Source organism: Ptychodera flava, chromosome 22, assembly GCF_041260155.1.
Source record: "Ptychodera flava strain L36383 chromosome 22, AS_Pfla_20210202, whole genome shotgun sequence".
Lineage (NCBI taxonomy): Eukaryota > Metazoa > Hemichordata > Enteropneusta > Ptychoderidae > Ptychodera > Ptychodera flava.
Genome location: NC_091949.1, coordinates 15,700,261 through 15,717,507, shown reverse-complemented (window position 1 = coordinate 15,717,507; position 17,247 = coordinate 15,700,261). Strand labels below are relative to the sequence as shown.

Genomic DNA, 17,247 nt, shown 5'->3' with positions numbered 1-17,247 from the left:
CATGCCAAGCAACAAGACAAACTTGTGGCGTCCATCGACCCTAGACTTGGAAAAGGTCTTTGTGACGCCGTGGATCTATATAACAGGAAACTATGAACGAAATAACAAACTGGACTCTGTTGTTGAGTGTGGTAATTAATTATTTAACCTTTGTTTGTTAGAATTTGGATAAGATAACCAAAACGAATTTAGTTACGGCAAATAAGACAACCTCGAGGAACATTCGCAAAATTAAATGTAGGCCTACAGACCAGAGATGGGAAAATTCTGATTTCTTAAAATTTGTGCACATCGTTAGTGTTGCATCAACACTGATAGTAGCACTAGAAGCGATAAAACAGACAGAAATGTTTAAGCCTTCAGTGTATTAAAACTGCAAGGATGAGGGGAAAATATGCAAATTTATACATACCGGGCTGACACAAAGGAAATCCTGCTTTCACTCCCCTCTAAAATAGTGAACTCTCCCAAATAGAAAACAAACGAACAACCAAACAATCAAAATGGCAGCTGCCAATGAACCATTTCCGGTTAGTGCAATATCTGCGTCGAGGAACATATCTGCCTTTCTTTTGTGATTCTTTCATGATTGACTCTCACAGAACTTCATCGAAACATTTTCCAAACTTACCTACACCAAGCTTAATTTGCGTGATCGTGCAAACGACATCAAAAAGCGTGTTAGACCATCGCTGACTCAGCCTTGTGTCGTGTTAACTTCCACGGCCTCAGTGACTCATCAGTTGCGTATATGTAGACTCCTTGAACTTCGTCAAACACTTCAGTCGAAATACCTCGGAAATATGGATTCTAAAAGGGCAGAGAAAGAGTCCCCTGAAAGGGTAGGTTGCATTTTTTTTAAATTTGATATTGTTACTGTATTTGTAGTACATATATTGCTGCGCTCGCTATTAACATGGATGTAAAAAATAGATACATCATAATGAATGATGTATGTACAAATGAAAATGGTATTCATATATCGTAGAACATAAAGAGGGACCATGGTTTTACGCCATCGAAAATCGATTGATGTCAAAATTTCGATGCTAAAATTAAATTTGAGAAGAAATAGTGATTTGCTGATATTATTTTAGCCGCAAGGTACACCCCATCATGACCCCATGTAGATTGAAAAGTAATGTTTTGGCTTCTGACTATTTACGCTATTGAAAATTGTAAGCAGTGTGTCTAGTCATGTTAGCTCTGCGTGGCAGGGTTGTATGTTATCGGCTGTAGCCTGTAATACTAATCGGCGCAGCTTAATCCATCTCAATATGAACGGTGGAAATGTCCATTGTTTGTGACATGGTTTCAGACTTTATGGTTTAATGAAGGAGGTAAATTTTTTACGTCCATGGTTGATTCAATAAATGAAATACTATTTACACTAAACACAGCACTTTGTTAGCCCTGCGTACTGTGCTATGTGTTCCAGGCGGTACAGCCACCTACCACAGCCCTGCTGACTCTCATAGGTAAATCCGGCTGACACTGTCCCGATTTGGACCATGCACGAAAAAAAACCTTTTCTAACTATGTTCGGCCAAAATCAACTTGATTCCACTCTATGCCTACCTGAATAACTCTCGTGACGTCCCAAACCGTTAGTTTACCAACAGTCAAGGGTCTAGTGGCCGGTCACTGGACCCTAGACTGTATATTACGGGTAAATTAACGGTTTGGGACGTCACAAGAGCAAATTTTTTTGCACTCTGTGAGCGACTGAGTTATTCGGGCAGGCATAGAGCAGAATCGAGTTGATTTCGGCCGAAAATAGTTAGAAAAGGTAGTTTTTTGTCATAAGAAAATCCGGCAGACGCGGTCCCTGAATTTTGACCGCATCTGCCAGATTTTCCTATGAGAGTCTGCAGAGCTGTGGTGGAGGGCCGTATAACGCCAGGAACACACAGCACAGTACGCAAGGCTAAGTACTTTGTATACAAATAACTAGCTTACACAAGCAGCAGTACTGTAGCTTTGTTCAGAACACTAAATAAAGTCATCAGCTGTTTGATAAGAGACTTTGTGGTTGCTTTTGTGACTTAATATCAAACTTTGATGATGATATAACTTTACTTCATTCATTTTATCTTATTTTATTTATTCCTCTTTATGTTGTTGTATTTTGTTCTGGGATTGTTTTATTTAATGGTTAAAATCTTTCTGTCTTGGTGTGATCTTTCTAACATACCGCTATTGGTAGATGTACAATCTTACAATATCAGTACTTCATTTATGTCAAATTTTTCCCCTAAATTTTCATTTCAATGTCATCATCTTTTCAACCTGTAATCCAAGAATTATCTCATAGTCATATATGACATGTTGACAAATTATCAGGGTAGAAACAGGTCATAATTTTAATATTCATAACCTGAAAACTTTGTTGTCATAATATATAATACATTACCATTTTCAGCCTGGTTTAAAGTAATTGAACGATATTTTTGAAGGAATAGAATGTGTAGATTAAATGCAGGCTTAATATACTCTTTCTATCAGTTCATTGAAAATATCTCCGATTTGACAATGTTTGTTTTTTTCTTTCGATGCTTGACAAATTTAGGTGTATTCCCTGAAAGCCTCAAACTATATTGTGCATACTCAAGTTTAGACCTTACCATGGTAAAGTACAACAATTTTAAACCATGTTCACTGTTAATACAATGGCTATTCCTCATAAATCCAAGAACTTTTCTTGCACCCTGAATCATGTTATTTACATTTTGTACATGGTTGTATTGTTTTGAAGATAAAAAAAAAATGTAATCCCAGTGAGGGGCTCTAAAATAATCCAGCACCTTAAATTCCTGCAACCAGCTCAAACTGAAGAAGCTCATAAACTAAACCATGAAAGCTCAAATCTTGCTAAAACCATAGCCCCTACTACATGTATAAACAGAAATACTTCTGTTTTGCATGAAGAAGATTTGGTCGGTTAACAGCATTTTTTTTTTAAAACTCTAGCTTTCTTCAGAGTGTTTTACTTTGTTTAACCTGTTCACCCCCAATTCCCACTAAACAGGTCCGCACTCATTATTGATTACAATGGGTTTGGGACGAACCATGGTGGTGAAAGGGTTAAAATGAGTGATTTAATATCCTCAGGACTCAAAAGACAAAGTTAGTAAAAATTAAGAAACAGCCACTCATTAATGTCATTGAACAGAACAGTGTATGTGCATCCCTTGGCATCTCAGGTTATGACATGTGGTGTGCGGTCGTAATAACATGCAGTATTCTCGAAATTTATGCAAGTACTTTTATTTATTTTCTGCAATAAAGCTGTCAGAAATGAAACACTTGAAGAGAGACTATATGTAACTTGTGAAGTACAAAATGTACCTGTATACATGTGCCAACATTGAATGGTGATTGGGTTTGACATCTTGTAACTAGGTATTACATATCCATCTTGTAGTGAGTGTCAATTGTGTGTCCAGTGATTGTCAATTGACGTACATCACTGGAGTGCACATCAGATGTTCAAGGGCCCACAAACATCTGTTTTATGATCTGTACACTATTTATTTATTTATTTTTCAATGTCAAACCTCAAACGTCCCAGGAAAAGGAGAATTATTCATAATTGGTGTCCATTAAAGTTTGAGAAATTCAAGCTGCGTGATAGCTCACAACTCAACTTCATTGATTCCCATTTGAGAGAATTTTGCAAATATTGAATGTGAATTGGTCACTCAAATGTTTTAGTGAAATGATCATACACATCAAAGAGTTTCAATCATTCTTGCTACATAATGAAACTTTATTCCTTCAAGTGTTTTTACATGACTTTAATCACTTATAACTGATAAGAAAAAAACATGAAAATTTAACATTACATGACACCAGAGCTGTACAGGAGTGAAAAGAGTACAGGAAATACAATGTAGTTTAATGATCAAAAAACCCGATAGCTTTATTTTTTATTTCGTCTGATATGTGTACAGGAGTATCATTATACTGCAATGTTTCTAGAAACAGGAAATTAAGTTGCGTCTGCAGTGATATTGCCAATTTCAAAACTAGAAAAAGTTGACAATGAAATCAGTATCATTACAAAGGGCGCCTTCTGTTGGTAAATCTGTGATATGCAAGTGAATTTCTGATGGGGTCTCTAATGAACTCATTAACAAACTTGTGCCCTTTATTGGTAACATTGCCGGTGTCTCACATTTTCTTTATTGAAATAAATCAAAATCAGGCTATCACTGAAATGATTGAATTCATTCCACTCTTTCAGTCTAAAAAACCCAAAAGCATGCAGTTACAGTATGATGGCTTTGATATTGCATGTTAGCCCTACGAGTATGGCGAGAGTGTCCAGCTTTGGCTACGCGGCGGGAGGCGGCGTAGCCAAAGCCGGACACTCTCGCCATACTCGTAGGGCTAATTGCATGTGTACATGTATGTACCACAATTTTTCTGTTTCACTTGGAAATCATATGTGATGCCAATTCAACCTTACAAGATAAGGTGAAAGGTATTGAGGTCTGCAACCAGTGTATTCATCAAATTTTAACACAAAAAGTTCACTGTACACAAGTTCAAAATCATGTAAGATATGTGGTCTGGCAGAGGATAGAATACCTGTACACAGCGATCTAACACATACCTGTATTGTTCATCACTTTTCTGTGAAAATTTTATTTTTCACCCAATTTAGATTTTTATTTTATTATCATATCATGTACTTACAAATTTATTGTTCACTGCAATTAGATATGTAATTCACTTTATTGCTTGAAACGTGAAATAGCAATATTGTGTAGCAAAGCTTGCATGAATTGATATAAAATATGCAAATACTCATTCAAATGACAAAATGTTTAGAAGTCAAGGATTTTTCCTGAAAAGGGTTTAGAACACTACAAAATATGGAAATTAAGGAAAAGTCTGTTACTCTGTCTCATATGTGTTTTTCCGAATGACAGTATAGCACATTATTTTCTGTGTTTGACCGGAACTGGAACAATGCACTGCATTGAAAACAGACCAGACAACAATGCATGCAGTGTGACACCATGTATACACTCTGTAACCAATCCCCTGATTGGTTAATAATAGCTATGATGTCATTGTCTTGGTATGCGGTCAGCCCTCCCCAGCTCACCTCATTGGTCTAGGGGTCACTGTGCAGTATCCCATAACTGGAGCCGTGTAATGATACACACTTCATGTCTGGTATCCCCGGTGGTCGTCAACTTTTGACACTCTGGTAATTGCTACTAGCGCACCGCTATGGGGGAAAAGAAACCACAGCGGCCAACTTCACTGCCGTTCAACAAACTAAAACAAAACTACTTCATTCCTTTCTTTTCAGACTACGACAAACTTCAGAAGGTGGGAATGTTTTCGCTGCAATCTTTTTTTCAAATTTTGTCTCACTTCACAGTGCGCATACATCATGTAGCGTAAAGATGTGTGTACAGAGTTTCCCGTCATATATTACACATGTTACAGGATGCTCTGCAGCAGTGTTTATAAATATCTTATCACATCGTTTCAGATTTTAATGGAGCCCTATCATTATATCCTCCAAGTTCCCGGAAAACAAGTTCGAATGAAGCTTACCAAGGTAAACTTTTATTTCAATTTTCTCTTCCGTTTTTTAAGATTTCTCAGGCAAATTTAAAGAAAAATCAAGTTCATCGTGATTTTTTGAACATTTTAAATCTCAAGCCACTCATCCACTTATTTGAGTGAGTCAATACTGTTGACTCTTTTAATGATCTCTAAGCTGTTTTCATTCATATTTTCTGTAGTTCTGATAAATTTGAAGTAAAATTTTTTTATATTGAAGGAACATAAGACAGAATTTTTGAAAACTTGATGAGAAAGTTCAAGAATTGGTTTAAGAAATATTGATAAACTTTTCCAATGATTAGATTATACGGTGTTAGTTTCTTTTGCAGTACATGTATATAATTGTGTGTTTAGAAATACACAAGGTCGGCCACTGAATTCTAAAGTGCATTTCTTCAATGTATGCAATGCAGTGTCGTTGTATTGTGTATAGTAAAACTTGCTTCCCCAGAGGGATTTTAATCAGCTTTAGATTGATATTAAGTTTTGTCATGTTTTCAAAAGTACATTGTAGTTCCATGAAATATTTGTTTGAAAATAAATTTAAAAAAAAAATCTGAACATATCTTCAAAGGAGGAAATTACAAATTACACTAATTTAAATTTTTTTTTAAGATAAAAATGTTCCACTACAAAATCAAGATTGGGTTGTTACATTTGCAAATAGGGGTGATAAAATGTAAATGTTCCCCCTTTGAGTGAAACAAACCAACTACATGTTTATTTATGAAACTCAGGAAAGATTGAAGAAATGGATTTGAACATCCGTCACCCAGAGTTACCGTACTCCTTGCATTTACTCCCACACATTTTTTCCCTCTCTAGTGAAAGGGGGGTTATGAGGCTACCCTCAAATAATTGGGTTTCCCAAGTTACAAAATATAGCAGTCGTATTTAATTTGTCCAGTCTGAACAAAATCTTTGGTCAATGCCCCATCTCTGTTGAAGTAACAGCTGCTTTGTTCTGGTAGTTTTCATCAACTCCATAACCTTTGAACAATATAACTTCTTTCTTTGTATCCCAAATAGCGCTTAGAGTCACTCACTTGTATTACGTGCAGAGAAAACGAACAAAAGGGTGAACTCAGCAGTTTACGTTTAAACAAAATTTATTACAAAAATAAAACTAATTGCTAAGTCAGGGATAAAATACAAGCTTTAAAAGTGTACAGACTACTTATCTCAGCTGGGACGGCAAAGCTCCAGTCTCAGAGTTGCAACAGTCAGTCGGGTGAATGAACAGTCCTTTGGCTTGCAGGCTTGAAGCTGCATAAAGTCCACAGTATAAATCCAGCGTTGACAGTGAAGGTCTTGAAAAGTCTTGAGAATGACTACTGCTGGAGTTTAGTAACACACAAGAGACACGATCCCAAAAGTCTGACTGGAAGCTGAGCACGTCCCTTTTATAAAGGCATATAAGAACAATCTAGAACTTTTATTGACATGCTAATTACTGTTCTAAAATTATCTCCCTTACACAACTAATCAACTTTCCAGAACATTCCAAACATGACTAATTGAATTCAAGGTTGTGAGGTCATCAAGGGCAGTGGCCTTGAGAATGTTCTAGACTAATTGAACTCAGGTCATGATGAGTGTGGGGGAAATGACCTACATAACACACCCCCTCTTCAAAAAGAAAATTTTTCAAAGAAAATCTTTCTTTTACAAATGTAATCTTGAAAAGGATTTAAGTACTCAAATTTTGTTTTACTCTAAAGTAAAGTTTCTTGAAAGTGAACAACAATAAAATTTCTTGAAAGTGAACAACAATAAACTCTAAATACGAGAGAGACAGTCTGCAATTAAATTGTCTCTGCCTTTGATATGTCTAATGTCAAGATTAAACTCCTGTAACATTAAACTCCATCTTAGCAATCTCTGATTTTTGCCTTTAAATTTCTGCAGAAAAACAAGAGGGTTGTGATCAATATAAACCACTATTGGCTGATTTGAAGAAGTAACATAAACTTCAAAATGCTGTAAAGCTAATATCAAAGATAAACACTCTTTTTCAATTGTAGAGTAGTTTCTCTGGGATTTTTTAAATTTGCGTGAAAAATAGCAAACAGGATGATCTATACCATGACTATCCTCTTGCAATTTGGTATTGGAAAACTTGAAATGGCACTGAATTTGGCATAAAGTATGCATGGCAAAGTCCAGTTATTTTTATTGAGTTCGATAAAGTCATTGTTCGGCAAATACTTGGCTTCCTCCTGGAGATATTCCGCTTTCGCAGGATTCAGTCCGTCTGGATGTTGTTCCACTGGATTACTGTCGCAGACATCTTCGTTGTGGTAGATGATGTTTGTCCTCGTTGGAACATCTTGGAACAAATGTTCATGGATTGGTTCTTTCAGCTGTTGTTGTGTTCTGGCTGGAGGTGTGCCAACTTTGTAGACTCCAGCTTCTCCAGGATTCCTGAGTTCTGAAGCTTGACCGAGCCCAGCTTTGAGTTTAGAGTATTTTCACTCAAGTCAGTTTCAGTATCACTATCTTCATAATGGTTTGAACTGACTGCACTGACAGGCTGAGTTATAGTAGGATTATCCCTATCCAATATGGCTTAAGCATATTTATGTGACATAGCTGTTTTTGTTTTCGCCTGTCAGGTGTTATTATGATGTAATTTAAATCACTCAATTTCTTATCAATTAGGTATGGCCCAAAGTAACGAGCATGGAGTGGTTTGCCAGGAATTGGAAGTAGAACAAGAACTTTTTGACCTGGTTCAAACTTCCGTTTTGAGGTGCTTTTATCATATTTGGTTTCATTGACTGCTGAGATGACTCAAGATTTTCTCTGGCTAATTCACATGCTTTAGAGAGTTTTGTACGAAAATCTGACACATATTGCAAAATATTCAGACAATCATCATCGTCTGATAGGAATTTCTCTTTAACGAGCTTAAGTGGGCCACGGACTGTATGTCCAAATACAAGCTCAAATGGGCTAAAACCAAGAGACTCTTGAATTGACTCTCTAACAGCAAAGAGCAGAAAATGAATTCCTTCATCCCACTGCTTCTCTGTGTCAAAACAGTAGGTCCTAATCATGTTTTTCAAAGTTTGATGAAATCGCTCAAGAGCACCCTGACTTTCTGGATGATAGGCGGATGACCTATACTGTTTAATGCCTAGCTGATCCATTACTTGTTGAAAAATTCCAGACATAAAGTTGGAGCCTTGATCGGACTGGACACATTTAGGGAGGCCGAATAAAGTGAAAAATTTGACTAAAGCTCTCACTATAGTCTTTGTCTTTATATTTCTCAGTGGTATGGCTTCTGGGAACCGAGTTGATGTACACATTATTGTCAGCATGTACTCATTTCCTGATCTTGTTTTTGGTAAGGGCCCAACACAGTCTATTAGATCCTACTAAATGGTTCTTGAAATGCAGGAATTGGCTGTAAAGGGGCCTTTGGAATGGTCTGATTCGGCTTTCCTACCATCTGACATGTGTGACAAGTTTTACAGAAATGTGTTACATCCTGCCTGAGATTAGGCCAATAAAAGTGACTGAGAATTTTGTGATAAGTTTTCCTTACTCCCAAATGACCAGCCCAGGGGGTTTCATGGGCTAGGCGCAATATTTCAGCACGATAGGGCTTTGGAACGACAATTTGATGTTTTATAGCCCAATCGTCATCAACCAAGACATCTGGAGGTCTCCATTTACGCATGAGAATACCAGATTTTGTATAATAGGAAACAGAGCTATCTGAAGTTTTACCTTCATCATCTACCCTGTCAAACAAAGACAAAATATCTGGGTCTTTGTGTTGTTCTGCAATGAGATTTGATCTAGAAAATGTCTGACTTTGGTCAGCAGAAGTTTTACTGGAAGTTTCAAATCCACGAGGGATAACGGAATGATCCGTGTCAAACACCTGACTGAGAAAGGTGTCATTTAAGTCAACATCTGTGACATTATTTTGAGAGTATTTTGATTCTCGGAAGTTTTCTTTGACATGGCTCGAGTAATGGCACATGAAGGAAATAAATCGGGTATCTCTTGTTCAATTGGCTCTGGATCCTGATCTAAACTAGGATTATCAGTCACAAGTGGATTAGTAATGACCTTGTCCCCAGCAAGGTCGTTTCCAAGAAGAAGGTGAATCCCTTCGAAAGGCAAAAAAGGCCTAATACCTAAAGTCACAGGTCCAGAAACAAAGTCCGAAGACAAATAGACATTATGGAGAGGAACAGGAAGGTAGTCATTACAATCTACTTCCTTAATAAGAACTTTAGAACGTGAAAATGACTTTTCTGAAAAGGCAGGGTATCTGCCAATACAAGAGACTGGGACGCCCAGGTATCTCTTAAAATTTTGACAGGGGTAGCGGTAGACAAAGCATTAGAAAATGATACAAAACCATCGTGAATAAATGGTTCGAAAATACCCATAATGCTATCTTGAGAAGAATTGACCTTGACCTCATTAATTGGGGATAAGAGGGGTTTAACCTCAGAAAATGTGTTGCACACATTATTAGACTCTAATCGAGTTGATGAAGAAATAAAGCCGGTTGGCTTAGATCCACTTTGACCACTTTGACCTTCACGTTTTCTTTTCAATTTGAAACACTCTGACATTAAATGGCCGTCTTTCTTACAATAATTACAAGAAAGTGTACCGAACTGTTTGTCAGAAGGAGATTGAGACTTGGGATCTGATGATGTGGGAGTGTTACTTGAACTCTGTGAACTGTTGTCATTTGATTTTCTACTGTCCTTTGAAAATTCTTGGATGAAAAGGACGAGTTAAATTTACCTGCATTGTTTCTGTATGAAAAGGACTGGGATGGTTTGCTGAGAAATGAAGATTTGTGGGTCAATGAATAATCATCGGCCAAACGTGCAGCAACCTCTAATGTATCTGCCTTTTGTTCATTGATAAACGTCTTGATGTCACTCCGGATGCACCTTTTAAATTCCTCAATCAAAACAAGTTGTCGTAATTTGTCATAATTCTGACTGACCTTTTCAGAAGAACACCAACGATCAAACAGTCGTTCTTTTGTTCGAGCAAATTCAACATAAGTTTGATCCTTCACCTTCTCACAATCCCTAAATTTCTGACGGTAAGCTTCAGGCACCAATTCATAGCCTTGAGAATTAATTCCTTCACAGAATCATAATCTGAAGCCTGCTCTACTGACACTGAATGTAAATTTCTCTGGCTTTACCCACCAAAGCACTCTGCAAAAGCATAGACCAGGACTCCTTAGGCCAATTCAGACTCTGAGCAATTTTCTCAAAATGGAGGAAATATTTATCAACATCCTTTTCTTGGAAAGGGGGAACTAACCTGAAATGCTTAGTGATGTCAAACTTGTCTGAAGGGAAGAATTTTCCTGACTGTCCAAGCTCTAAACGTCTCATTTCTAACTGTAGTCGATGTTCTTCCAATTCTCTCTCCTTTCTCTCTGTCTTTCTTCCATTTGTAATTCTTTGTCTTTCATTTGTAATTTTTCCTGCCTTTCCCTTTCTTCCATTTGCAATTTTTCCTTTTCTAATTCCAATTTCTTAAGCTCCAAATCTGCCTGTATTTCTAATTCTAATTTTTTGAGTTCGAAGGAAGACTCAGGCTCATAATCTTTTAAGGCAGACTCTTCAAAATGGCCAGAATTAACTAAATGTTTTGCAATCTTGAACTGAATTTCTCGCTTGCGCATAGATCTTTTGACATCTACTTTAAGGAAATTTGCCAGTGCTATGAGGTTGTCTTTTCTGAGGGAATTAAATGTGTCCTGATCAAGGTCATCCATAAATTCGTCTGGCTTGAATTCCGCCATGATTGAATTTCGCTGAGTTCACAGTATACAGTAGTTTTGAAAAGGCTGGCAAAATGTTGTCAAACGGCTCAAAATGTTCGTCTCCCGGACGAGCCCCCAATTTTGTTACGTGCAGAGAAAACGAACAAAAGGGTGAACTCAGCAGTTTACGTTTAAACAAAATTTATTACAAAAATAAAACTAATTGCTAAGTCAGGGATAAAATACAAGCTTTAAAAGTGTACAGACTACTTATCTCAGCTGGGACGGCAAAGCTCCAGTCTCAGAGTTGTAACAGTCAGTCGGATGAATGAACAGTCCTTTGGCTTGCAGGCTTGAAGCTGCATAAAGTCCACAGTATAAATCCAGCGTTGACAGTGAAGGTCTTGAAAAGTCTTGAGAATGACTACTGCTGGAGTTTAGTAACACACAAGAGACACGATCCCAAAAGTCTGACTGGAAGCTGAGCACGTCCCTTTTATAAAGGCATATAAGAACAATCTAGAACTTTTATTGACATGCTAATTACTGTTCTAAAATTATCTCCCTTACACAACTAATCAACTTTCCAGAACATTCCAAACATGACTAATTGAATTCAAGGTTGTGAGGTCATCAAGGGCAGTGGCCTTGAGAATGTTCTAGACTAATTGAACTCAGGTCATGATGAGTGTGGGGTAAATGACCTACATAACACTTGCCATAAATTAGGTAAGAACAGACAACTGTAGCTCCTGCATTACAGCTCACCCATTTGTCAACCTGCCACCCCCATTTCTAAGTTGAAAGGTCTAACTGTGCAATAAATAATAAAATTTGCTACAGTACGAAATGTTAAAAGATATTGCATGATTATCTCATTTTAAAACTCAAGGCATCAAAATATTTTTTGTCATTTGTAACTGTTGTGTATGTACATAGCTATTGTTGGTGTTGGTGTACTTTGCAAAATCACATCGAATCGCACAGCCTCACAGGATGTACAGTTTAATATTCAACTTCGAAAGCAATAATGAAGCTGAAATATGTTGAAACAACCTCAAGGAGTATGAAATGACCACTAAAACTCTGCTTTTGGATATCAAAGAGTCACTGACCACACTTTTTACCAGAGTGTCATCATCTGTTATCTGTTTTTGACGAATTAAGTTTGCATTTTTTTTAGGCTTTCAATAATTGGTTGAATATTCCTGAAGAAAAACTGCACATTGTTGGTGAAGTTGTCCAGATGTTACACAATGCAAGTTTACTGTAAGTTTATAAAAAACTTTTCTTTTGTAACATAAATAAACACACACACACATATATATATATATATATATATATATATATATATATATATATATATATATATATATATATATATATATATATATATATATATGAATTATATGACAATGAATAAATATATAAGTGTGTGTAAAAATATATTTGAATTTTTATTTACATATATATATGTATATATATATTATATATATGAATTATATGACAATGAAGAAATATATAAGTGTGTGTGAAAATATATTTTGAATTTTTATTTACATGTGTATATATATATATATATATATATATATATATATATATACACATATATATATAATTTAATATATATTTATATATATATGAATTCACTTATATGACAATGAAGAAATATGTGTGAAAATATATTCTGAATTTTATTTATTTACACACACACACACACACACACACACACACACACATATATATATATATATATATATATATATATATATATATATATATATATATATATATATATATATATATATATATATATATTTATTTATTTTATTTATTTATTTATTTATTTATTTATTTATTTATGTGCATACAACTACACATAGTACACATTCACTCCCATATTATAGAAGGTAGTCTGGTAAAGGAATAAAGAGTGGAATGTCTAAGGAGGCCATAAAGAATTATGATAGAGGTGTGAAATTTTGACATGAATGTGAAGAACTGTGGATGTTGCATTCGTAGAGTCTCATAAATGTGGATCACATACATTCTCCTGATCACACTTTGAGCATTTGTCAACGTTTCACAGTTATCGTGTATGTCACAGAACACCAAAGAAATGCAATTGCAGTGTATGTAGGCATCCTGAAAATTTGCTGACTCGGCTGAGTGTGTAGAAATTTACAAGTATACATACATAGCGGTATATGAGAGAGTTCAGTCAGAGTTGACTGATACAGTATACCCATTACTTACTATACATGAATGCTTTTCTAGTGAATAAAAAAGTGAAATGAATAAACAATTTAAAGCCCTAGTAATGCAAATTTTTAACAATTTTCACTATTGAAATTACTTGTTTTTTCACATTCATTGTTGAATGTTGTTATAGCAAGATTTCTGCCACTCTAGTGACATATAGAAGCTAAATATTACCCATTTGGGTTGAAATGGCACATGGGTTCGTATACAACCGCCTTGCTGGAAATGGCACATGGGTTCGTATACAACCGCCTTGCTGTACATTTGACCATGGATGTAACTTACATCCATGATGTGATAGAGAACGCTGACAATGATGACATCATTGACCTTGCAGGATGTCTTTGAACAACGCCACCCACACGATCAAAACAGCATGTAGGGAAACGTAATGTAGGGAAACTAAAGTAGTGAATTATTTATTTTGTACTTCCTCAGTTAGGATACATGTAGTACATGTACTGCTGTGTTTCAGCGGATTCTGAACTTTGGCAATGGAGGCTAACATTCTATTTTTGTGGCATTTTGTGGCATTCTATGTAATTGGTCGTGTGCTTTACGCAGGGCTACCAAACAAAAGTTAGCCATGGCCAGCAGATTTGTGTGGTCGGTAGCATAAAAATCGCGGTATTCTGCAGTACAGATGTAATATCAGTGCAGAAAAACACAGCACAACCAATATTTTGGCAAAAATTTAAGAGCCAAACTGAAGCTACCAAAAAAAAGTTTACAAACCCTTAATTTTTCAGATTTTATATGAAAGCATTTTGACGATATATACTACCGTATATCATATTATAGTTTTGTCAACACCAGTGAATTTTGTAATGTCATACCCTCAGATTATTACTGATAATGTATTAGTATCTGATTATCCAGCATTGTGGCCCCAGATGCTTTCTACATCTACAAATTCCCTGGCATTACCGAAACTACAAAATAATAGCAATAATGTACCCCCCTCCCGGACAATAATGGACTCAAGCAAACTTTTCACTCCATAATGTACTCGGCTTTGCCTTGCACAAAAGTTTGCTTTCGTCCATTACTGACCAGAAGTTGTGTTGCCTGGTTGATTACAGTCAGAACACTCCATATTTTACAAACCATAACAATAATTTGGGTGTCCATATAGTTATTAGCTTAAGCAAGACATTTTGTTTCACAATGACTTACAAACCCCAAGAAACATATGTTTTATATTATATGAACATTTCTTTCCACTCAAATAAAAAAAGCATATTTATAGCATAATTCACTTTCAAATTTACTTGAATTAAATGCACAAATGCACAAATATTGAATGATAAATTGCCTTTTGTTGATAATAATCATTACGAGCAGAGATACCCTAAAACTTGCTACTTAAACTTTAATACAAATGATAGTTGCGTGGTTGCTTAAATAGATTTGCAATTTATTAATCAGTGACGTTATTGTACATTTGTGCTCATTTTAAACGGATACCTCAAAATGTTTCCTTGGTTGAAACTTTGCTTCTAATTTTAATTTTTAACTCCAATTTCCATCGCTAAACCAACTACCATCTGATGCCAGAGTGAGTCAATGTTTTTGCTTTTTAATTGCAAATTTATGCATAAAATATGAAAATTCAGAAACAACATTTTCATAAAATGTGATAATTGTTGTAGTTTGTATATCTAATCTGTGAGAAATGTATTCTGTGCCGATTTTTAATTTAATCAATAGTCAAAGTTAATGTTTCCTGTGTATGCATACATCTCTAATATAGAAATAGCTGATATTGCCAAGCAAGTATGTCTGGAGTCTGCATTGGTATTCATAGCCTTGAGATGAAGAAATATCATTTTACGCGATATGCCAACAATGAGATGATCACCCCGTCCACATCTTATCTACTTAATACATACTTTATAAATATCACACATATAAACTTGATGCTCGTTGTATTTTAATGTGCATGTGGCGTGTGACCTGCTGAGGGCATCGGACATGATGGTCAGGCGATTCTCCGGATCAACATTTTAGTGGGATTTGAGGAACGGATGTCATATAGATATTAAAAATTTCAGAGATATCAATGTCGTAGGCCTTCTCCTGTCAGCATATTACATGTTCACTCCTACAGAAAGCCTTTTATTAGTCAGATAGAAAATCTAAATCATTTCATGCTATGCATGAAAATGAAAAATAAACAAGTACAGTGCTTTTGTTGAAGCCCCACTAGCTGTAACTCTTGAAATTTGTTGACACCAAAATATCTTCCTATTCTCTCCTGGTTTTCTCTGAATTCTTCCCCCTTAAGGGTATGGGCTTTTACTGCATTAGAAGACCATCCCTTTGTGAAACATTTGATAAATAAATTAAAATTTTAACAGTCATTTGATGTCCAGCCATTTTCAAAAATTTTGTAAACTACAAAGGAAACAGAACATACAATGCCACAGTTGAAAACATGCACCTCTATGCATTACATCAGACTACTCTGTGCAGTTTATGTGAAGATTTCAGTGCAGATATGCACAGTATCCATGATTTTTACTTTTTTACATGGGGGCTGTGATTTTAATGTTTGGGCAAACATTTAATCGCAGTGTAATCTTTATCTTGCTCAAAATTGCACACACAGTCCCGGCTGGTAGTCAATAATGAGTGTATACACACACCTAAATTAGTACATTCTCACAAACTTGTTTTAGTTTGAACGTCAAATCATAGAGATAATATTAAAACATACAGCCAGTGGGGCTTTTAGGTTTAAGAAGATCGGTAAATGATGTGGAAGCGCCGGCATCCCCTGAGTAACTCACGTAAAATTTACCTACATGTAGGTACCACCCTTAATGAAGTAACATTATTGGCATTATTGTGGAGTTTTCCATAATTTGTGAAAAGTAATTGATTTTTTAACCAAAACACTGAATCATGAGTTTCTGCTCTTCTTCTTATCCTCATTGGAGATGCAATAGTCAGATGATGTAAATGCATTGTCTGTTCTAAACCTTGGTGATGTGATGGAAGTGTTTCCACGGTATACAATCATGAAAGCAGAGTTTGAGGTACATGTAGCTGCAGAACAGTCGGTCAAAGTTTTACCTGAGGTCAGGGGTCAAACTATGGTATAGTACTTCCAGGATGCCTTCAATAGCTGACATAAGGATTATAATTTTTGCAACTTTTCTTGCAGTAGCTCTCAAGCAAATGAAGGTTTAACTTGTTCACTGAACTTGACCAAGTTTTAGTTTCAGTGGTACTGGAGTTGTGTCTGGTAAAGTTGTATCACAGTTGTATTTCTCTTTGAGTCAATCAGTGCGCAGGATGATGAAACTTATCTATCGTGTTTTATACCTTATTCATGATTAGATGCCATGCTTTCATACAGCTTGGTGAAGACATAAGATTGTATTGCACTCATCCAGGTCAAAGCATTTCACTTAAAAGGAACACAAGTGCGTAAAAGTTTGCTAAAATGACTTTATTTTACAATATCACCGACTTGAACCATGTCTACTTATAATGTCCCTTTTACTAGCATTTCTTTACCCTCTTCACTGCACAACATGTCTTTCCCCTCCCCACAGCACAGCATTTCTTTCACCCTCCCCACTATACAGCATTTCTTTCACCCACCCCACTGTACAGTGATGTAC

The 17,247-nt window shown here is 35.9% G+C and overlaps 1 protein-coding gene across 2 annotated transcripts in view; it reads left to right on the top strand.

Annotated features, from left to right (window-relative positions):
- The first annotated feature begins 480 nt into the window (after positions 1–480).
- LOC139122792 (geranylgeranyl pyrophosphate synthase-like) overlaps positions 481–17,247 on the top strand; it is a 28,610-nt gene continuing 11,843 nt past the window's right edge. Inside the window, exons 1-3 of one of the 2 annotated variants that reach the window (XM_070688519.1) lie at positions 481–842; positions 5,513–5,581; positions 12,537–12,622. In XM_070688519.1, the coding sequence (XP_070544620.1) occupies positions 804–842; positions 5,513–5,581; positions 12,537–12,622 (194 nt within the window). In that variant the 5' untranslated portion in view covers positions 481–803. Of the gene's footprint in view, positions 843–5,083; positions 5,347–5,512; positions 5,582–12,536; positions 12,623–17,247 lie in introns of those variants that run through there. The other variant, XM_070688518.1, reaches the window with a different exon arrangement.